At 36.5% G+C, this 24,015-nt stretch overlaps 1 protein-coding gene across 2 annotated transcripts in view; it reads right to left on the reverse strand.

Annotated features, from left to right (window-relative positions):
- ITGA1 (integrin subunit alpha 1) overlaps positions 1-24,015 on the reverse strand; it is a 168,533-nt gene that overhangs the window by 76,761 nt on the left and 67,757 nt on the right. For both annotated transcript variants that reach the window (XR_015768214.1, XM_088023511.1), the window contains exons 3-7: positions 21,566-21,678; positions 19,072-19,160; positions 18,854-18,965; positions 18,106-18,233; positions 2,703-2,851 (exon numbers count right to left, since the gene is read on the reverse strand). Coding sequence is in view for 1 of the 2 variants with exons in the window: in XM_088023511.1 (XP_087879637.1) it covers positions 2,703-2,851; positions 18,106-18,233; positions 18,854-18,965; positions 19,072-19,160; positions 21,566-21,678 (591 nt within the window). In the remaining variant the exon portion in view is untranslated. The remainder of the gene's footprint in view (positions 1-2,702; positions 2,852-18,105; positions 18,234-18,853; positions 18,966-19,071; positions 19,161-21,565; positions 21,679-24,015) is intronic.

A 24,015-nucleotide genomic window follows, 5' to 3' on the forward strand; every position in this document is an offset into this window, starting at 1 on the left:
AGTTTGGGATATGCCAAAAAAACATTTCTCTTAACTAAACTTCCAAAGGGTTTGCACAATACACATTAGTTTTACTGCAGATACACAGTAAATGTACACAGTGGTGGGTATCTTGTGAGCCGGCTAAAAGATCCTGGTGATGTGGGCAAAGGGATTTTATCTCTGTTTATTTTCCTTTAAAAGGGCTAAATGTCAATATGACAAGATGTTAACAATTGTTGATTTGTTTGGTGAGTACACAGCATTTTGTTGTACTATTTTTTACATTTTTAATTTTTCTTATAATTTTCTTTTTTTTTTTTAAAGATTTTATTTCTTTGACAGAGACACAGCAAGAGAGGGAATACCAGCAGGGGGAGTGAGAGAGGGAGAAGCAGGCTCCCCGCTGAGCAAGGAGCCCAATGTGGGGCTCGATCCGAGGACCCCGGGATCATGACCTGAGCCGAAGGCAGACGCTTAACGACTGAGCCACCCAGGCGCCCCTATAATTTTCAAAATAAAGAAACTATTTAAAAAAGTTAGCCACTAGGGAACTGTGTATCTCTGCCCTCTACACTACACAGATAGATTTTCTGACTTCTTTATATGCACAAAAGTGAAAACAGATGTTAGAGGCTAGTCTTTATTTTTTTTTATTATATATATATTTTAAAGATTTTATTTATTTATTTGAGACAGGGAGAGAGAACAAGCAGGAGGAGCAACAGAGGGAGAGGGAGAAGCAGGCTCCCTGTTCGAGCAGGGAGTCCAATGTGGGACTCGATCCCAGGACCCTGGGATCATGACCTGAGCCAAAGGCAGACGCCCAACCAACTGAGCCACCGAGGTGCCCCAAAGGCTTGTCTTTAAATGAAGTTCAGACATGGATATCATATAAGATTCTATCCTTTTTGCAGTCCTAACTCCTTAGAGGATCACCAAAACTTCCCAGTTCTCTTGAAGATTCAGGCCATTACTGAATGAACCTCAACCAATGGAGATGATTAAAAGACATTTCTTAAAGAAAATCTGGCAAATCTAAACAGGGGTTGGTTTTATATAATATAAGAGTAGCCACTGGCAGAACTCCTGAGTACACTCTTTCTGTTTCAAATATCTTCAGCAAATTGCCCTTTACCCCCAAATACTACCATCCAATGAAAATAGAAGCAAAGGATTCTAACAAATGAAAAATATTGTTTGCAACTGGCCCTGCCTAAAAGGAATAAAGAACAATTAAAAATATGCTTCAGTGTGAAAAACTAATGTATAAGAAGGATACTTAGTAATACCATTATTGAGTTTTATTTATATACAAAACTCAATAAATTATGTGTCTGACAGCTAGACCCTTTGTGAAACATGTAGGCAAAAACCATATAGGGTCATGGAATTTAGAGTGTATTTATGCAGGAGCAAAGCAGCCAGAATATTTCTTCAGTTAGTTTTCAAAGATGAATATTCATTCTTAAGTGGTTGCCTTTGGAAAAACACAGCTCCCTACAGGCTCAGAGCTTTCAAAGAACACTTTGATTTACTTTGAATGTGCAGTCACATTTAGTCAATTATTTAAGAGGGTACATTCAGTACATCTCAACATGTGCACTCTTTGTGCATGCAAATTGGTGATCCCATAAGCAGGTAAATGTAAAATTACCCCATCTGTTTGTGGTTATTTTCTCTTGAGCCCCATATAACTAGAGCCACATGCTTCTCTAACACTTACGAGTCTAAGGCTGCACATGAAATTTTAAATTTTTGAATATCCAACCCATTCTTTGGAATATCCACGTTAACTATTTTAACCCCCTTAAAATACTGATCTTAGCAGGCAGGTGAAATGAGAGCATGGCTAATTAGTTCTTTAAAATCAGATGAGAGTCCAGAAGTTGAAGACACTTAACAGAAGAATCCTTAATATTAGTCAAACTATTTATTAGATTTCCTGTGATATTGGTATTGTTTAGTTTTTGTTCAGAAACTTACTAGCTTTAAAGGCAACTTAGGAAGAAAATAGCAAGAGATAAGAGTTGAACGCAGTTTGGAAAAATATAGAAAAACTGTTTCACAGTGTAATCAAAGGAAGTTCTGTAGCTTCTCATAGAATGAAGTTCAGACAGAGTGGGGAGGTATAGGAGAAAGGAAGGGATGTAAATTAGAGGGAATTTGGAGAAAGGAAGAAAGAAAGAGTGCACAAATGATGAAGTTCTTGCAACTTCTTTTAATCTTTTCACTGAAAATGATTTCAAATATAGCAATATTGAATTTGACCTTTTAAAAACTCTTACTTGAGAGCTTCAATAACTCTAAATCAGGTACTGTAAAATTATGGACATACTAGGATATAAATATATATTGAGTAGAAGTGGATGAATATTAATCCTTTTTTTAAAATGAGATTCCTGGAGACAAAGAACAAAGGGAAAAGATATTCACTAATATTATGTCTTAGTACCCAAGAACATGATGCAGCAGACTACAGTAATTTTCTGATTTTTCCATCATTTCAACCTTTGGAATAAGAGAAAAGATATGAAGGGTGGGGAGACTATATTGTAGAAAAACTTGATCCAATAACTATTAATCAGTGGGATCTAGTTTTAAAAAAAAGATGGCTTTAAATATTGCCAAGGTAAATGTTCATTCGACACTCTAAAGGGTTTGATTGTGAGCAGTTATTTTTGCATAGTCTTTTACTTTGGTTTATTTTTTAATCCACATACCTGGCTGTGTCTATTCCAAGGGCTGTCATAGTCTGGCGGCCACCTCTCTGGATTATTTTATTTGCTGCAACAAGTACCTCTTCTGTTGATGAATACTTATTGAGGTTGAACTCATGGGTTACATTTTCTCCATACTGTACAATTCCAACCTGAAATACCAAGCCACTCTGAGTTATCCATCTAGCAATGCTCCGTTTTCAATTTTCTTTAGTTTAAACATGTAGATCAGATATACTTTTTTGTCTTTCAGATGAGTTTAAAAATTCATCAGTACACAAATCCTTCTGTTTTGACAGCAATAACCATTGGCACTTGTGGATATTCACAGCCCAAAGAACAAGAATGATAGTACTATTATTAAACTTCCCAAACAATTGGTTTATATCTTCAATAGTTTCTACTGGATGACTCTGGCAGGCTTTGGTGGGTAGAAGGTGCTACACACTGACAGGCTCTCTGCCTTCACTTTGTTTCTAAACTAGAGAGAGAGAGAGAGAGAGAGAGAGAGAGAGAGAGGGAGATTCAACACATGATCATTCCAATGCATGTTCAACTGTGGAGAGGGCTATCATGCTGTTTAGCAAGTAGAACGTAAGACCCTACTTCAGAAGAGGCTCAGGGAAAGCCTTTTAGAAGTGATAATCAAGTTAAGACTGAAAGATGCAAGGAGTGTGGAGACCTGTCCTGAATGGAGGCTGAGTGGGAGGATGGGGTCCACATGAGGAGAATCTGTATGTAAAGAAGATGAGATGAGCAAAAAGCAAGGGACGTCCTGAGAACCGAAAGGAAGTCAGTGAGCCTGGACCAGGCTGTGAGGGGAAGTGAAACAAGATGAGGCTGGATGAGTAATAAGCGGGGCATGTATCTGGGGAGGGCACATATGTGCTTCAGGCTTTATCTAGTTCAGGCGTAGCTTCATTTCTCTCACGCCAGCCCTTCTCCCCACCATCCCTTTTCATGTTATCTGTCTTCCCTTTCTGCCTTCCTCCTTTCACTCTGTCCTTTGCACAGACTGGATAATTTGGGCAGCTAACTGCAAAGTCACCATAGAGTAAAATGATACAGAGGGTAAAGTGTCCCCAGATTTGATTTCCTTTGATTCCTATACCTCCCCCTCCCCTAGAGACACCCATTTTTCTTATCCTTTTTCTATACCTTTCCTTAAATGTTTATGTGAACCAATAGACTAATCTATATCAAGAACTGTGACTGGAGATAACTTTTTGTTTAATTTTCTCTACTCAAAATTTGAGATTCAGAGAATTCTATACCCAAAGGAATGTCTTTTTAATGTAGAAATCTGGGCACTACATTTCTTGGGTTGGGGAAGCGATTTGAGACAAGGCTGCCTTCTTTCCCAGGCAATTGTGTCGTTTGTCCATTGATAAAGTTGCTTCATGCTTGCTTCAGACCCATCCTATTTCCAAGTCTGATCCTATTTCCAAATGGCAGAGGGGACTGGCATCTACCTTCCAGCTTCCCTTGCAGATGTCACTGTTTTCAGAAATCTTTAGGCTTAATTACGTGTCTGATTTAATGATACATTTCCACAGTTGTGTCTTTCTTCTTGGAAACCAGAAGTATACTTTGGCATTTTCAGAAACCAATAGGAGAACCTTCCAATTTAAAATAATCTTTATCATCTTTGAGCTACCTTCTAGAGTGCTTTAGAAATCGTGGACCAATTAAGGCCACTATACTTAAATAAGAGTAGTATCGTATATTTTTAATGCTTTTCAAAAATTTTTTTCCCAATTTATTCAGATTATAGTAACAGAAATTAGTACCACATTTTATAAATGAGGAATTTAAGTTTAAAATACTCCTCATGGTGAAGGGGCAGAAAAGGGTCTAGTCTAAGATGTGAGTCCTTTATCCCAGGGCTTTTTCCATCACTCTACTTCCTCTCTACAAAAACACACCTCTCTAAAGTCCCTGCATTCTCTTTCACCTCATTCTGACAGTTTCTACTAAATGCTGCTATCATATCATTGCTACTTGATGAATTTAATGAGCTAGCTACCTAATTGAGATGCACTGGAGAATATAATAAAGCAAAGCAAACAAACAAACAGATCATATTTTAAAAATGGAACATATTAATCCTTCCTTAGAGTTGCTTAGTTGGGTATAGGATAAATAAGAAATAACCGGAGAGCATATTCAAGTGTAAGATAAGGTGCATAATAGGCTGAGTGAACATGCAATCTGCTCAGTTCATGTCCAGGATAACCCTGATCTTCTATGAACATATCTTTCACTATCTAGTCCAAGATTATGTGCCATTATAATTGGAATAAAGATGACGAGAAGTCCCTTTGGAAATAAAGTAGGCTACAACCAACTAATAATGCAAAAAATAATAAAATGAATGAGGACACACCCATAACTCCCAATTCAGGTTATTTCTTTGAATTAAATGTTATGGATAGTTCTCTATTACTCTCCACAAAGATTTAAAAATATTATCCCAATGACCTTTATAGCTTTTAATTAATAATTCAGGGAGAAACTGAATAATTATTAAGGGAAACCATGAAGGTTTGACATTGTCTTTGCATATATAAATATTCAATGTAAATAAAGGTAAAATGATTTTGCTACTTAGATAATCATTATGCCTGTTTTTGGGTATCAAAATGAATAAATGCTACTGTGGAAGTTAATTGCTCACCCATTCAGGACATCTTACAGAGTTGCTTTGTTTTTCTTTCCCTTTGTTTTTATTTGATTAAGCAGGAGACCAAAGAACTCTGAAAACTGTCATTCCTGTCATTATTCTTGGATATTTTACTACTTGGGTGCATCTAGTGAACACCCTAATCTCTCGTTTGGATAATCTATTGAATAGCCTAGTCTCTTATTTCTTTGACTTCCTCATCTTCAGTAATTTTTTCCTCTAGGTCACCTATATTGTCCAGTCTCAAGGTCTTATCCTTGACCTCAACAGGAAGAACAGCAGTACCTCCATCTCAATTTCAAGTGTTCGTCTGTCTGACCATTAACTTCAGCTCATTTACCTAGTATATCTAATTCATCAATTCCTTCACCACATCAAGACTTCCAATTATTCAGAGATCGTATTTTTTTTTTAACTTAGCATAGATTTCATGGTCCATCACCACAATCATTTACTTGCAAACTTTAACTCCTTTAACCTTTTTTCCCCTCCATTAACTCACTTGGCTAACTTCCAACTCTGGTTAAGTCCAAGTATCTTCTTTTCTTTGAGAGCTTCTGTGACACTAAATGTTTCTAGACAGAAATCACACAACTTATAGACTAGTCTCACTTTAAAGTTATGGCCATGAATCTCTAATGTGGTTGCACATAACACTGCCCAGCAGTCCTACTGTTTTGTACTAATGAGTGCACTTTGCTCCCATTTATTGAGTTCAATCGAATTCTAGTCATAAACTATTAACTGCTCGGGAAAAAGAGAGTATCACACTGATACATGGGGAGGAGGTCACATGAAAAGAGGTAGAATTTATGCCGATTAAACAAGGCTGTTTTGTGCCATAATATTTGACATTTGCAACATACTTTACATATCTTATAAAACCTTCTATGAACTATTGGATTATCTGGACACCAGGAATAGCTGAAAAATTTTAGCCCCTTGGTAAGTCAGAAATCAGTGCTTTATATCTTTTTCCTCTCTCTCTTTCTCTACTGACTTAACATATATCTCAATTCCATAAGTTTATTCTTTAGATAACTTATAACTGCCAGTTGCCTCATGCTTTCTTTATACTTTGCTTCTAACAACTCCATGGGAGAGCCTCTTCAAATGGCTGACTACCCTTCGACTGCTAGAGCTGCTTTGCCCCAGAGGCTCAAAGAGCCAGAAATACCTGGAAATATTCTCCCTCCTCACCCCTTGCCCTGCTCCATAGATGATGTCTGAGTCCAGGCAGGGAAAGATCAGTCCCTTGACTCAACTTGGAGTTCCCCTTCCAGATCAGCCTGAGGTCCTGATTTCACCTGAAATCACACCCTTGGTTGTCCTCAGTTGATACTGTTGCACTCTCCCAAATCTCTTACTATTTTCTGTTAAAAGCCACTCCCTTAGTAAATCACTGTCACTTGGCTCATTTTCTCAGGGTTTGTGTCTGGGAAACCAGACCTAAGGGAGGGAGAGAGGATATAAAGCACTGATTTCTGCCTTACCAAGGGGCTAAAATTTTTCTGCTATTCCTGATGTCCAAATAATCCAATAGTTCACAGAAGGTTTTATAAGATATGTAAAGTATGTTGCAAATGTCAAATATTATGGCACAAAGCAGCCTTGTTTAATTGGCATAAATTCTACCTCTTTTCCTGTGAGCTATTATCCCTGTTTCTGAATTTCTTCATTGGCCCAGGCTAGACCTCACTGCCTTGAACCTGGACTGTGGTAATCGTTGGTCTCTCTGCCCTTGCTCTCCCTCAGATTTCCATTCTCCTCAGCTCCATCTACATATTCATGGAAGATTAACTGTCTTGAAATTCTGCTTTTATCACATAACTTCCTTCTTCAAAAATCTCTAATAACTCTCCATTGCCTACTACATCAATGACTTTGAAATATACTTTAAAAGAGAATTTTTATTCTACTTAAAATGGAAACAGATAAAACTTCAAGGTGCTCCTTGAAATACTAGACCTGTAGAGTAAAACTCAGTTTTCTTTCCCTGACCTGCAGTCACTCAACAGCCTGACTGCACTTTCTTTGTTCCCCCTCAACTCTAGGATTCCCCAGTCCGAGTGCTGTCCCTACCCTTTCTCATCCCCCCCCCAATAAAACTAAATTTTTATTACCCATTCTGGAAGATTCAATTCAAGTTTCACTTTTTCTGCAAAACTTTCCCTACCTAATCACCAATCTAGATAATACTGATCTTCCTCTTCTCTGAGCCCTGAGGCAAACTTGTCTGTTTTGCTCCTGTGAGTACAGCATTCTTCTCAACTGCTATGTATGTGTGCTTTATCTTCCCAACTACATTATATGTTCCAGAGGGGCAAGGAGGGGTAAAGAGCGTGGACTATGTCACAGCTTTTGGTATTCTCTTATCCCATGCCACTGCTTTGCTTTGCTTACAGTTGACCCGCATACATTCTTACTAGATGACTGTAACATTTCACATGAGCAAGTAGAAAATTGAGATAGCAGGGAAATAAGAAAAAGAGAGACAAAAAGAAGTGTGGGAAATGAGAAGACTGGGCAGTAGAAACTCAAATCTCAGGGAAATGACACAATGTAGGTCCCTGGCTGATACTGGGCTGCATATTTCCTTAGGAACCAGGCAGAATAAGACCTGCTGTGCTTTCCCTATAAAAAGAGTTCCATTTATTGATTTTGATCACAGGAAAATGGTCAAATCACAAAACAAACATAACTAATACTTTGCTGAGTATTGATGAGACTCAGTGAATAAAAACAGTTTCAGTCCCAGCTTAGCATATAATTTAAGGCAGGTAAAACAGGTTCATACTAGCACACTGTGTATATATGCATATGCAACAGAATCAAATAAAGGTCATGATTAAATAGCAACATAAAAAGTGAGCCAAGTGATGAACACACACTGAAGGAGGCTGGAGGAGAGAAGCACAAGCACATTTACTCTCTTGCATTGAAAGGCCTCATGGAGGGAAGAAAATGTAGCCTCCTAAGCAAGAACCCCAGGTAAAGAACAGACAGTGGGTTATGAATGTAGAATGGGAGAAAGCAAAGCTGTCTGGAGCTTGGAAAATATGTTAAAAATGATGAGGAACTGAAACCATTCTAGAAATTGAGAAAAATAAAACCTGCCAATAATCATCATATTTGACTTGAAGCAGTCAGTTGCTTCAGTTGTTGGAATGATACAAGAACCAGAGGGTAGAAGTTAAGTAGAACACTGTTGGAGAGTAATGGGGATGATGAATATTCTAGGCATGTTTGCTAAATGGAAATAAGTAAGCAGGGATGGCAGCTAAAAGAAGCAATAGGTTCGATGTGAACTTTAAGAGAAAATGGAAAAAAAGTAGCTTATGACCTCAGCAAGAGTACAGGAAGGTAGTAACAACACTCCTAAGGAGTGGATGAATCCCAGGTAGAATGGTTGCTTTTGGAGACACCTGGAAAGGAAGCCTTTACTTCCTAGGGAGATACAGTTTGACCTTCCTGATTAAGTAGAACAAAAGATATAGGTATGTAATTGTAATCTAAGGCCAAAGAGAACTAAGCTTCAGGCTAGAGCATAAATCAGGCACACAATGGCTGAGGATTCTGTTACATAAACCAGAGGTTTGTAACACTGATTCAAACCCTCCATTTAACATGAGATTTATAATCCTTCTTCAGCTAAGCCATGAACTAATATTCCCTTACCCCTTTCCTAGGGAGTACTAGCATCTTTTTGTATGTTCCTAGGTATGATATTTAAAGAATTCCATGGTCAAGTAAACTTGGAAAACAATGGGTAACACAAAGTTAACATGTATCTTTACAGCAGGACCCCCTTCGACATCCTCTCTGTCTCTCTGTCTTTATCTCTTTTGTCTGTCTCTCTTTCTCCCTTTGCTATTTATATTAACAACAACAACAACAACAAAACACCACAAATTTTGAATGAAAAAGACCAAGGCTTTCTCTTACTCCTGTCTCCAGTTGCTCTACTCTGACTCATAAGCAAATTCTTCTGAAAGTGCTCTCAGAGAGGGGCCTGGGTGGCTCAGTCAGTTAGGTGACCAACTCTTGGTTTCAGTTGGGGTCCTGATCTCACGGTTGTGAGACTGAGCCCCGCATTGGGCTCCATGCTTAGCTGGGAGTCTGCTTGAAATTCTCTCTCTCCCTCCGCCCCTGCCCTCCTCTCTAAAATAATAAATAAATAAATCTTTAAAAAAAAATGAAAGTGCTCTCAGAATCTCTAATATGAAAACATGAATTGTGAATCATGAATTGGAAGACCAGGTATATTTTATTCTTATTTAAGGGAATATTTTTGGGAGAAACATATTCAACACCTCAAGCAACATAGTTTGGAAACATTTCTTTACATACTGAGTTACCTACTTGTAAAGATCAATTAATTGTTCTGCCTCGTTGACCTTTGTTATATTCATGATACAATATCATGTACTGCAGTTACACAAATATAAGATTTTATCTCATTTCTGAGTTGGAAGTCTTTTGGGTTCAGGGACAAAGTTTTAGTTAGTTTTTTTTTTTAATTTTTTAAACTGCCCATGACACCTAGCATAATATTTGATCAATAAGATACTTCATATATATCTGCCAAATTACAATGAATTAATTATCTAAGTGGCTTCATTTCTTTTGGGGGTTAGAGAAGAAAGAGGAGGAAAATGAATATGAGAAATATAAAAGAAATCATTGTAAGGAGGACCTTCTGATTTTTCTTTCATGAAACTTCAAGTCAAAACAGAATGACAAAGAAGTATAAGAAAGAGAAGTGTGTAAAATAGCTATTAAGTGTATTAAGTCAGAGAGCTATGAAGGAATGGAATTATTTTCTCATTTAGAGTTGTATTATTACTTTGTATTGTTAAGTCAATGTTATATCAGCAGTACCTAAATTTTAATTTCTAGCACAAACTAAGTTTCTGGGCTTTCATTCAACAATTAACATTATCAACTCAATGGCTTCTTTAGGAGAATAATGATAGGGTAAAACAATTGAGTTTTCAGTGTAAGATGCACAATTGCTTAACATGAAAAGACCTCAGGCTTTGTGTCTGGCCAATTTTATATTTCCTTTTACCAAACTATGGTACAGAAGCCCTGCCCTATAATATGCTTCTAATGTAATCAAGTCAGAGTATGATGTGGTAATAATACAGATTGTAGTCCGAGTGAACCATCATCATGGACCATTCTGAGGCTATTTTAGCTGAAACTAGGCTTAACCTCTTGTCACTATGGAGAGGGACATAAATGAGACTGGTTCCCAAGGACATGAAATGAGTTCTCAGAAACATAAAATTGATAGATGATAGATATAAGTTCTAGGAAAAGGGTGTCTTTAGCTGCCCTCTTGAATGCTGCTGCAATGAAACTCATCCAAGTTCAAAAATGCAAGGATAGGAGAGTAAAAGTAAAGTTCCAAGGAGAGAGAAGACTGTGGCTGAAATCAGGATGAGAGGTGAATGGGGCTGGGGAGGGAACACCTGCAAAGAAAAGCCTGAAATCTAATGTAAAGGGATGTCTGGGGGGAGTCCCCACAAACAAGTACTTCTAGCTCAATGACTTCATGATGTGAAGTGAGAGAAGGAGGTCATTACAGCAATGGTTTTTAACACAAGGAGAAAAATTCCAGCAATGACATTTTTCCAACCCAAATGATTTATCTCCTATGTGCTTGGCAACACATAAAACTCCAAATTGTAGTCCATAAATAAAAGGTTTAAGGCACGATGCTGTCAAAGTGGAATTCACAGTCTGCCAGGAGAGACAGACACATGAAGCAAAAAGTAGTGCTACCAATTGATGAGAGCAATAAGTGAAGGGTGAGCACAAAGTACGGGAACACGGGAGGAGAAAGAATTGTTCATGGGAAGCAGGGGTGGAAAGATCAGGGAAAGTGACAGAGCAAGTGACATTGGAACTGAGTCTATGAAGTTTACCTAGCACCCAGGGCCTGGGGGTGGGAGTGGCAGCAGAGCAAGAAGGGAGGCAAAAAGACACCAGTGAGGCAGAGGGCAGCGGGAACGACTGGTGCCAGGTGACAGATGCCATATAATCCACTGGAGAGCTTGGATATTATTCAGCAGGTGAAGATAGGTAATTTTTTATCCAGGGAAATGCTATAATCTGAAAAGATCTGGAAAGATAACTCAGGTGAGTTATGGATGGAGGTAGGAGAAAATGGAGACTGGGTGGTTAGTGATAGAGAAGATTCACCTCATTCACAGCACCACTGTCGGAAAGTATATCCTGATTGACAAGGATATGGCTGCAAGGTGCAGTCAGGCTTCTTTTCAGACTTCAAAATGATGAATCAGGCCTCATATTTAAGGCTTCTAGGGAAATGGCCATGAAATGCGCAGTAAAAAGAAAGATAAATAATATTCCTAAAATTTAATTAATTTCTCTCTTTCATTTTGCCTGGTTTAATGTTATGCTATACTCTTGATAGCAACAATCTAGACATTGTTCCATTAGTATATTTCACTTTTATATCAAGCCTCACAATTTACTGGTTTTATTTAGGGTAATGCACTCATATTTGGCATATTTATATCATTCTCATTTATTATTAAAAGCAATGTTATGTTTAGGTATTGAGGATCAATAAGACCTCCGTAATGTTTATACCATCATATCTTTTATAGCAAGCTCAGAGTGTTTCAGGTTTGTTTTTATAGGTGGTTTTTTAAAAGGCAATTTTATAGCCTTTACTCTGTCTTGGATAAAAAATTGGCTTACAAAATTTCCTTCACTGTGTTTGCAAAAAATGGGTCCACACAGAAACATGGAAGAAATTTTGAGTAACTATTTGGAGTTGATCTTTTTGTCATTATGCTGCATTCTACTAATATACACTAATTGTCATATGGAAACTTTATTTTTTTAAGTTTTTTATTTTAATTCTACTTAGTTAACATACAAGTCATGTTATATTAGTTTCAGGTGTACAATATGGTGTGATTCAACATTTCCATACAACATTCTGTGCTCGTCACAAGTGCACTCCTTAATGCAAGCTTTTTTATTTGTTTTCCTTCCTTCCTTCATTTTTTTCTTTGTTGTGTTGATAATTACTTGCACATCTTTGCTACTACCTTTCAATACATGCTATTACTACATGACAAATCTATGACTGTAGAGAATAGGCTATCATATTTCATCTTTACCTGTTGTACTAAGTGTATGACTGTAACCAATATAATAAACAAGAACTCATGAGGTAGAGTCAGAATGTAAATTTTTTTGGCTCATGATCCCTTTAAAATTTATCTAGGGTGAAGTTCTTCCATTACCCCTAGATAGAAAGATAAATGTCTTATTCTTTGTTTTAAAATATCTATTAAAAAAAAAAAAGACCTATACAATTTGACCCGTAAGCAATACAGTTTTGAACTGTGTGGGTCCACTGATACATGACTTTTTTTTTTTGGTAAATACAGTGTAGTACTGTAAATGTGTTTTCTCTGCCTTATGATTTTCTTAATCACATTTTCTTTTCTCTAGCTTATTTTATTGTAAGAATACGGTATAGAATATATATAACATATACAATATGTCTTCATCCATTCCTTGTGTTATTGGTAGGGCTCCCAGTCAACAGTGGGCTATTAGCAGTTAAGTTCTCAGGGAGTCAAAAGTTACATGCAGACTTTTAACTATGCAGGGAGTCAGTGCCCTTAACCTTCACATTGTTCTAGGGTCAACTGTATTTTAATTTAGTTGTACCACATGAAATTGCTGTATTTGTAGGTAAAAAATGATCAAATAGCAACAATTTCATATAGTTCAACCTAAATTAAAACAAACTCAAGAAGACAAAATATCAAAGTTGATTTATAGTTAAATTTTCTCTCCTCCCCTTACTAAGGCTTACAGGGGGTGAGAAGCATGTAGTTGAGAAAGGGGCACAACCAGCTGTTTCTTTGTTTCTTTACTCATCTTCCCTTAGATCATTAACTATAGTTTCTGACCTCTCCAGGGACAGGGGTAGGGGAGATGTATAAAGGATACAGGAATTCTTACTTGACTGGTGCTATCCTGAGGTAGATCAGGTGCTACCAGGTGATAACAGCCTTCTTGTGGGTTCTCTGCAGATTTCCCTTTACTTACACCCTTGTCTGAGTGAATATATTTCCCTACTGCAGTCCTAGACATCAGGGATGTCTTCTGCTTTTCTGTGCAGAAGAAGCCTCTGCTCACCTCCAGGAGTCTATGGATAGGACCTAGCACGATTCCACGATGATTCATAAACACACACATTCTTTGTACTGACAGACGCTGGGCCTGCAGGCCAATTCCACTGTGGCTACCTCTCATCTGATTGCCGGTCAGGAGCTGGTCGGCTGCTATCTCCCCCGTTAGGTATTTCAGGCAAAGGTCAGGCACTAGTCAAGGTGTGTCCCAACTTTAGTGGACACACCAAGCTCACTGTATGATCCCACTGAAGCCTTTCTCACTAGACTCTTCATAAATCCCCTCAACTCCATTCTTAATTCCTTTATACCTTTGAGGTGGGTGAGGAGTCTAAGAATTCATCATCCAGCTTTTAGCTTTCTATCTGTAGGCTCTCTCACAATTTATTTTTATATCTTCCCTTTTCAGGAATGAAGGTGGGGAGGATAAGTAATTGACCTGCTCCGTTTCTGACCTGGGCTGGTTCACCCCTCCTTAGGCAACCTGGTGGTCCCCGGCTCCCGGGAGGAGGTAGCCATATTGATGCCGAACTTGGCGCGCACACCCCATCAGCATAGCGCACTACAGCCCAGAACTCCTGGGCTCAAGTGGATCCTCCTGCCTCAGCCTCCGAAGGAGCTGGGACTACAGGCACGTGCCACCGCGTCCGGCAGAGGATAAGTACTTGGGAGGAAAAATTCCAGAAGCAAATTCTGTCAATCTTCGGGCAGAATTGGGTGCTTTAATTGAAAACAAACAAAAACAAAAACAAAAGACAAAACAATCCAAACTTATTTAAATTATGTTACCACCAGTCAGGGAAAAAAATGGTTGTTAAAATAAATTATTTATGTTTTTAGAGAGAATTACTGTAAGACCACATGAAAGATAACCATACTTTTCAGTACACATTTCTTTGAAGAGGAAGTATTTTTCCAAAATTTCTATGAACAAATTTCTTTTCTGAATCCACTGAAGGAAGGTCAAACTTTAAAGGGAGTTTAAATGCGTTACACTTAAAACCTTATTAAATACAGTTTAGCAAAATTGATGGCTTAGTAAATATGTCCTTTTCAATCCATCTCATTTAGAGAATTACTTATGAAACTAGTCATCAATACAACTTAAGCCAAAATAGAAAAAGATTAGAAAATACTAAAGTACAAACACTAAAGCCCAAAGTATAAAATAATATACTTAAAAGAATATTAAAATGCCAGTTATAGAAAAAGTGTCTCATTAAATGTCCACCTATCAGAGAAAAAATTTTAAAAGCATTAATTATGATACACACATTTATTCAACAGAGTCTCATTAAGGGCCCACTATATCACAGCAAAGCACTGGCTGCCACTGAAAAGGATTAAAAGGTGATATAAAGTCTGTATCTAGAGATGCAGCAGACACACGTACACTATATAGAATAATGCATTAGTCCTGTGTTTCTCAAACTTTACCGTGTTTAAGGATCATGTAGCTTGCTTACTTAAAATGCAGGCTCTAGAGCCCCACCCTGAGAGACTCTGATTCTGAAAATCTGGGGTACAGCCCAAGGACCTCAGGGATTTGGAAAAAGAAATTCTATGAGCCACTTTTGGAGAAACACTGCATTATACAGAAACCCTATGAGGGCACTGGCTGTGTCTGTCTTATTCTCCACTATTATCCAAACCCTAGCCCAGAGCCCAGTGCACTGTAAACCCTCAGGAAAAACATTTGAGTAAATGAATGAAGGAGTATGGATAAACTCCACAATGAATTATACAAGCGAGATGCAACATAAAAATTTAGCCATTTAAGAAGCTCCTCTCTCCTTAGGAAGAAGGTTTCCTTGGGTGAAGTCAGCAGATATCACAACTGACTCGGTGCACAGGGTTGCATTCTGAAATTTTCCCCTCTGTGGAATGGTGTCTTAGAACTGAGTAAATGTGACCTGACTCTTCTGCCTCAGAGTATGTTCATTTCCCTCCCATTCACTGGTAGCATCTGAACCCTTAAGGCCTGACCCCTATTCCTCTGAATAGAGTGATTGTTCCCCCCAAGGAAAGACATAGGATTCCATACAGCCCTCACTGGCTGGCTAGAATTCCACTGGTGGCTGGCAGAATAGCTCCTTTATTAGGACTTTCACTATAGAAATATAAAATTAATTACAGTTCTAGTGGATAGAAACATTAAAATTGCAGCAGGATGGGTTGAGTATATAAGCAACTGATTGTTATCTATTTCTTTACAAAACAGAGTCATCACTGGCACAGATCTCCACTGAGGCGGTGATTATTTTTCTAAGAGAGCCTTGTAGATTTCCTTCTTGAGGTTGTGGAGCAATTTCAAACATGTCACTGCTGCATTATTGTCCACAAATAGCTACAGATACATTTTTTTACAGTGAAACAGATAAATGAATTTAAAAATAAAATAAAATTTCCAGATGAATAAAAAATACTTGAAATTAAAAAAAATATTCCAAGACTATTCTTGAATTTGGAAAGAAAGGACTGGCTAAGGAAGCAAATGGGGTGGGCAAAACAGGTGGAAGTGAAGAAAGCACATCCTGGGGGAGGCAGTGAGAGAGGACAGAGCTGCGGTCTAGCCACTTCATGGCAGGTGTGTCAGGGGTCAGGGAAGAGAGTGCCACAGGGCTGGCCGCAGAAGGACAGGGGCAGTCATGATGAAACGAAAAGGACTAGAGACCTGACATTTAGGACCAGCTCTGAAACTTCTCCAGAAGTAGAGGTCTCCGCAAGGACAGAGAGCCCGACTGCAGTTGGAAAAGCCATGGTTTCTGATCTGTCATCAGTAAGCAAGTGACCTTGAACAAGTTACTTAGACTCTTCCATCCCCTCCATAGATTGAGATTTTGGGGCTAAATGACCTCCACAATTCTGCCCAGCTTTAATTTTATAGCGCTATGAAAATGTATTGACCAAAGAGAGAAAGGATGGAGAAGAGAGGAAAGAAGGAAGAGAGAGGTCCTCAGAAGGAGAAAAAGATGGAGGAGGAAGTCACATTCTGGAGTGGTCTTTTAAAGGATGCAGGCTGCCTTATGGCCTGCAGCAAGAAGAGATATAATATCCCCTCAAAACCTCTGGTAATTCACTTGGGAAGATTAACTGCAAATGAGAAACTTGTATCCAGGAAAATTTACATTTTGTGATGCATAAAAGTTCATTTTCTTTAAATAATTTTACACTGATTTCAAGATTTCTTTATGGTACAGTAGGATATACACAGCCTTGCCCCTTACCTAGCTCTCACCTATTCAGCCTTGGAACACAGCCATATGACATTTCAATTTGAGGTTTTCCATCTACTTTGCAATCTTCAACTACTATCCTTTTGGGAAAATTCATTTTATATATATGTGTATATAAATTTATATTTATAGGTATACATATACATAAATATATACAAGCATATCATACACATACACACATCTGTGTGTATTTATGTCCCACACTATGTGTGGGTGTGCCAAACATTAATGCAGTCATACCACTTTTTCAGTGCCTCAGAAATTTCTCCAAAAGTCGAGCTCTCAGAAAGAAAAGGAAAGACATTGGTCTGCTTGTACAGTCCTAAAATGTCCTGTGCTCTCCTGCAGTCCCCAAACCATGCAACAACCATTTTGACTCTGACTCCCGTACTAATTTCTGCTCTCAAGGCACTGACTTCACTCTGACATTTAATTTGCCTTTTATTCACTGGCATCTCCATATTTTAAGCCATACAGCCATATAAGATTTTTTTTTAAGTTTTATTATGTTATGTTAATCACCATACATCACATCATTAGTTTTTGATGTAGTGTTCCATGATTCATTGTTTGCGTATAACACCCAGGGCTCCATTCAATACGTGCCCTCTTTAATACCCATCACCAGGCTAACCCATCCCCCCCACCCCCTCCCCTCAAGAACCCTCAGTTTAATAAACATTAGATTAGTTAAACCCAAACTCAGTGTCTGAAGTGGGAGAGCCACATGATAAGTTTCACTTCATTTAATGACAATAAAGGGGATGTGTTTAGAAACAGATACTCATGGGGAGAAATTAAAAAAAACTATCAAACTTAACTGTAGCTAAAACATGGAGCATGTGCTTTTCGCTTAAGAAAATAAATTATTAAATATGAGAAAAAATGGACCTTAAGCGATATCCTGTGGTCACTTACGAATTTACTTGTGAGAAATATCTCTCATAATATGAGAAAGGAGATTGTAATGTGATGTGTTCTTTGGGATGTTAGATTAGTTTCCACAAATTCTGAAACCCTGCTTTGACATTACCAAAGGTGGCTACACTTGCCTTATAAGTAAGAATACTATCATGATTTTACAGAGGTTTATAGGGGATACTTTCTAAGAGCATTAGAAATGGCAGTTTTCATAATATTTTCTGTTTAGAAAATAACAGGGTCAGACATATGGAATATAAAATTCATCCCAAATATTAGCTTTATTGATTAATTTATTTTCGGAGTATTTTGTATTATTAAAAATCTATACATTTTTATCTTTAGGACAACAGAAGTCAAAATGCATAGTCACATACCTGTGTCTGTTTAGGACCAATATCCATTCTTTCAAGAAGGTCATTTAAAAAAGCTGTAACACTCTCCCAGGGGTAAATACTATTGGAGCCATCCAGCACTATGACTATGTCCAGTTGGGTGCTGCATTCTGTAATAAAAAGAGTCAACTGTGCAAATTTGGAGTTTGTCTTTTTAGATAGTATGAAGGTGTATGGAGTGTTTTCATAGCTGAAATAAGCTCATTTTAAAAGATAAGCTGAGAGTTTACATAGTGTATACATTGGGTTTATAATCAGAAAAAATAGTTTTAGGAAAAGTAAAGGTGATAAATACTACTGCATTCAATAGCAATTGGTTTAGGATTCTTATCAAGTAAAACTCATCTCTACTTAATTTTAATCAACATTGTATGAGTTATCTTTGGAAATTTTCTCAATATGAATTTTTTATATAACAGTTCTCATTCTGTGTGTATTTCAAATGAGATTACTTTCTTCAAAGAGACTCACTCTTTAAATAAAAACAGTGTGACAGCTTTAGCTATGATGTTTAAACAAGATTCTGTTAAAGGTTATTTACACTAATAATCAGCTCCAAAAATAGAAGTGAGGTTTGGTTATAAATTGGCAAAGCAAACATTTACCTAAATTGGTAATGCTGGTAGCTGGGAAAATACTTCAAGCTCTTTGGTATGCTCCTGTGTATACATATGTCTCATTCATTGCTTACACTTTTCAAACATGTAAGAACATTGCATAAAATGTGTACCTCGTACAGGAGCAATGGAGTTCACGACTTGAAATGTGGGGCTGACATCAGAACAGATTCCAGTTGTGTAATGCAAATGTCCACATCTATAGGCATATAAGGGGCCACATGCCTTTTAAAAAATTAAAAACCATAAGATTAAAAATTATATAACAGATTTTATAAAGTCTTAGAATAACAGCATTCCTGGTTCATTAACCAACTCTTTGCTATCTTACCAGAAACCCTCCGTTTGGGTTGGTGACTAAAGTTGATCCAAAAGTCATGTTCTCCTTTACTTCTGTGACATTGGGAATTGATGTATTAACTAAAAATAGAACAAAATTTTATGAGGGTAGAAAACAAAGTATAATTAAGTGTCTTCTCATTAAGACATTCTATTTGCTTTGCTCATATCATAGCACTTTCTTCGTCTGATTCAACTAAATAGTCTTCAAAGTATTATTAAGGAATATAATGAACAAGCTAAGGCTAAAAACCTGGCTTATGTCCCAGAAACTTTGTCTGGATAGCTGTCTCAAATAGTTTTGCTGAACTGTAAAAGAATGCAGAACTATTGGGGCAATGAGAGAATGTGGGATAGCCTTTCACACATTTTTGCTAATTAAAACAAATAAAATATTTAACCTCATAATATTATAGACATAATGTAAACTTACACACCTACCTTGCATGTTATATCTATATGTTATAAATAACCAATGATAAAACATGATTTCTGACAAGAGGGAAAATGAGTAGTAGAGCAGATAAAAAACCCCTCATATACCAAATATAAGTTTATGATCATTAATTTCACCATCATGGGGACATCATGAAGGTAACAAACAAAACTGGAGCAAGACTGAGCATTGGTCAGGACGTTTGGAGAAAAGAAACAATGAAAGGATACCATTTGACATTCGAGATAGGAACGTTGGGTCTTGAAGCATGCCAACCTAGCAAAATTGGCAAGAAGTTCCAGTTATTCATTTTGAAAAAAAAAAAAAAAAGATTGGACAGGGAAATAAAAATCTTCTAAACCCTGCTTAGCAGAGTGCTGAAATATTTGAAAGTGGCAGAACTCAGGTTCAAGAAAGATTTATCTCACTGTTAAGGCCCAGAAGTTTTTCCTACCTTAAAACCATATACAGCTTAAAGTGAGGGAATGGAAGCCGAGATTCCTGAATGGTCACACTGTCTTCCTAATCTGACCGTGGTCCTTGTCCCAGAGTTTAGTCTGGTTTGCCTTGAAAGTACTTGGAACTGGGCTATTATTTACACAGGTCTTGAATAATCTGGATTAGAGTTTTTTATTCTAGGGTTGACCCTGGATGAACATTCTTGGGACATTACGGACTATAGCAGGAACTTCTCCACCGTTGTTGATGTAGTTAAAATCTCCAAGCTAATGTTAAAACTCTATTACAGTTTCCAGTAATGAAAGAATAGCTCCTATCAGAACAAGTCCTTTGCAAATAACAACTATAACTCTAGGAAAAGGAGGAAAAAAAAAAAAAACATCTGAAGGCACTGGAAAGCAACCAAAAGCAGACAGAAACTGGAGGCAAGTATGTACTTGTAAGAAAAGATAAGCACTGGGTGAGTTTCCTGTTTATGTGTTTGTTTTCCCCCAAGGGAAGGCTCTTGTCAGTGGCTAAACCTCAAATAAAGCTCAAAGTCTTACTGTTTTGAAGAAACAGAGGACAGAAATTGGGGTAATGACAGCAACTGCAAAGTGAGGGGGTATATCTTGGAAAGCAGAACCACAAAAAGAGAGTTCCAACATATACGTGTATATTCTGTCCAAATATCTGAAGGACTTGAACTGTATATGTGCAGGGTAAATTTCAAACAGCTCAGCTACAATTAGAAGAACTGAATAGAGTTTTTAACTGCTTCCCACTGCAGTTTGGAAATTGAGTTCAGCCAAGTAAACTGTCTGCTAAAACAAAAAGTTAAGACTATTCAAAGACACATAAAAGATCTAGAATCTCCACACTTATAACTCAAAAGTATAATCCAGGATATAATCCAAAATTACTAAACACAAGATAAAACAGGAAAATGTGACTCAAGCTCAAGAGAAAGGTAATAAATAGAAAGTGATGTTGAGATATTCCAGATGTTCTAATTATCAGACAAGGATATTAAAGCAGCTATTATAACTATGCTCATAAATGTACAGGAAAAATGTTCATAATAAACAAAATTGAAAGAAAGAGAACTGAAAAATAAAATATTTGAAGTTAAACCTACAAAATATATACTAATTTGATGGTATTTAATACTGTATAGAACACTGATAGGATTCTAATTCTTGGATAGTTCTAATAGGAAGTTTCTAGTCATGTTCTAATTACAATGATATTTCTATCAAACTTACCCATTTCTATATAAATTTACCTTGTACTACTCTCTTTAAAAGAATTTATGTATTACAAGTCTTGTGCTATTTTCTTTTTAAAAAGAAACAGTTAAATTTTGTGGAGGCAATGTAATGGGTGGGGTTATTTGGAAAGGTCTTTTATTTCTAAATCTATGGGTATTCTATAATGAATTCTAAAGCAAATGAAGGGCAGACAATCAAAATGTCATTTTATGTGAATCTGAGTGATAAGAACTGAAGAATATTTATAGATTCTTGTAATCTTTTCTTGAGTTAAAATTTATTTTTAATGAGAATACTGGGTATAATTTAGGATCAGGCTTTAACGTTTTGACTTTACGTACCTGGTAGATCCAACTTTATGCAAGGTAATGGTTTGCCTCTCCCAACTGGACACTTATAGACATCTCCAGTTCTGTTCTTGGGTTGACCAACTAGAGGAGAACCAACAAGCACCCTGGAAGTTACATAACTCAATTAACATTTTTGAATAAAAGGAAACATTTTATTTTAGTTATTTCATGACTAGTTCCAAGACAATGACAGTTTCATAGACATAATCAGATAGTTACCCTCTGTTAGTAATGTAATGTTATTCAAAATAAGCTGAGTGTCTTCAAATTGCAGGTTGATTTGTATTAAAAAACTATAAAATATATAGAGGAGAGATTTCAGTATATTTTATTTATTGTATTATATATTACTTTATTATATATTTTATTTGGGGGCTGAAATAATAAATAGTGGTTAAGCCTGCTGCTGTGTTAGTTCACAAAGCATACATGGAAGTATAAATGACTTTTTCCTATGACGAGTTGATAATTTCATAGAGAAGTTAGCAAGTATAAACATTTGATTATCATAAGAATTAGTATTAGTATATACTAGTTTGTAAGCATTTAGAAAATAAGGATAGTTGTGAGACACAGGTTAAAATCACTTACTGTCTTTTTAGACAGAATTATAGAATTGCTTTAATAATAATTAATGAAAAAATATAATCATGATTTATTTTAGTCCTAGGAAGCCATTTAACAAGTTTTCCTGTGATATCTTTGGGAATAGTGTAGATGAACGTGGTTGAGTGTTAAGGCACTTGGGTGGATTCACAGCTGCTGATTCATTGCTGGGTGAAAAGCTATATACAAAGATGCTGATTACTATCAACCAAAGGACTTTAATTATGTGCCATAAGAATGTACTTGGGTTGTCTTAGCCTGTATCTTTGTTTATGACTTTTGAGAAGATACAGAAAGCATAAAGTTATGCATCAAGTAAATCAGTATATCTATTTGGGCAATCAGAAGTGTCTCAAAATTCTGGAACTAGAAACTTAATAAACTAGTTAAAATTTAATATGAACCTATGTAAATAACTTCACTTAGCTGCATACTATTATCTACATCAATACAGAATGTGGGCAACCTGACTCAATAGGAGTTCATGTAAAAATGACAGGGGGGTTTGTTGATAGCAAGTAAACATGAGCCAACAGTGTATTTTAGTATCAAAAATGCTAAAGTGACCGTAGGCTGCATTGCTGGAAATAGATGCCCTGGTCAAGGAAAGTGATCACCCCTCTGTGCTCTGCACTGTCAGACCATGTCTGTAATCTCCAAATTAAAAGGGACATAGGCACAATGGGATGTATTTGGGAGTTATGACTCAGATGGTTAAGCACCTGGTAATTTTGTCAGACCAGAGGTGCTTGAGGGAAAGTTGGGGATGTTTAGCATAAAAAAAAAAAATCTGAAGGAGAGTTGAGAGGTTCCATAGGAGTGTAGGTGCTGAAGGCATATATTTAAAAAAAAAATCTAAATATTTGAAAGTCTCTCATATTGAAAAGAAATGGGATTTATTTTGTGTAAATTCTTTGGATAAAGCTAGTATTAATGAAAATGTTTTATAACATGCAAATATTGAATTGTTGAACAGACGCCCTAAAACATAGCTATGCTTTAATGCCTTTGTAAAGCCATTTTTTATATGCATAAATAACCATAAAAATGTTTAAACCTTTTAATGCATAATTCTTACTTCTGGCAATCTATCCTAAAAAAATGGCCTAAATTAAGGGAAAAAGCTTAATGCATAAAAAATAATGCTCATAGTGTTATATACAATATAAAAGATGAAAAAAATATAGTCAATAGCAAAAACTAATTAATTATTGCAGGGTCATTCTATAGAATATTGCAGTCATAAAAAATAATAGTTAATAAGATTGTATGGTGGTATTAAAATCATTTATGATCTAATTCAAAGTAAAAATCTACCTCATTTAGTGAAAATCTATGACAATTCAAAGTGGATGACAAATTATATTAAATGTATTCATCATAATAGCAATGACAATAATAGCTGGCACTTACTAAATCTATACCTTGTGCCATATACTGTTCTAAGTGCTTTCCATAAACTAAGTAATTTAATCCTCTCCATTAAATACAGCATGAACTTTGGTGCCAGACTTCATGCATTCAAATCATAGCTTTGTCACTTAGTTGCATGATTTAGGACAAGTCACTTAGGCTCTGTGCCTTAGTTTCTTCATCTGTAAAAATGGAACTACTACATCTATGTAAAACATAGATTAAAAGGGAGTTCATCAAAAAACAAATTATATTAAGGAAGTTATGGTTAGTGTTCTTTCCCCAATATTTTCAAAGCTTTTTTTAATGTGATTGATTAGTTTTATAGTTAAGACAGTTTAGAGGAAAGTAGTGAGCCTATTTAAATATTTAAGTTGAGGCTAGATAGATTGAATAATGTTTATTAAGAACAGTCTATAAGC

This window comes from Eumetopias jubatus, unplaced genomic scaffold, assembly GCF_037043125.1.
Source record: "Eumetopias jubatus isolate StellerSeaLion01/CBP00866 unplaced genomic scaffold, mEumJub1_p1.0 scaffold_5, whole genome shotgun sequence".
Classification (NCBI taxonomy): Eukaryota; Metazoa; Chordata; class Mammalia; order Carnivora; family Otariidae; genus Eumetopias; species Eumetopias jubatus.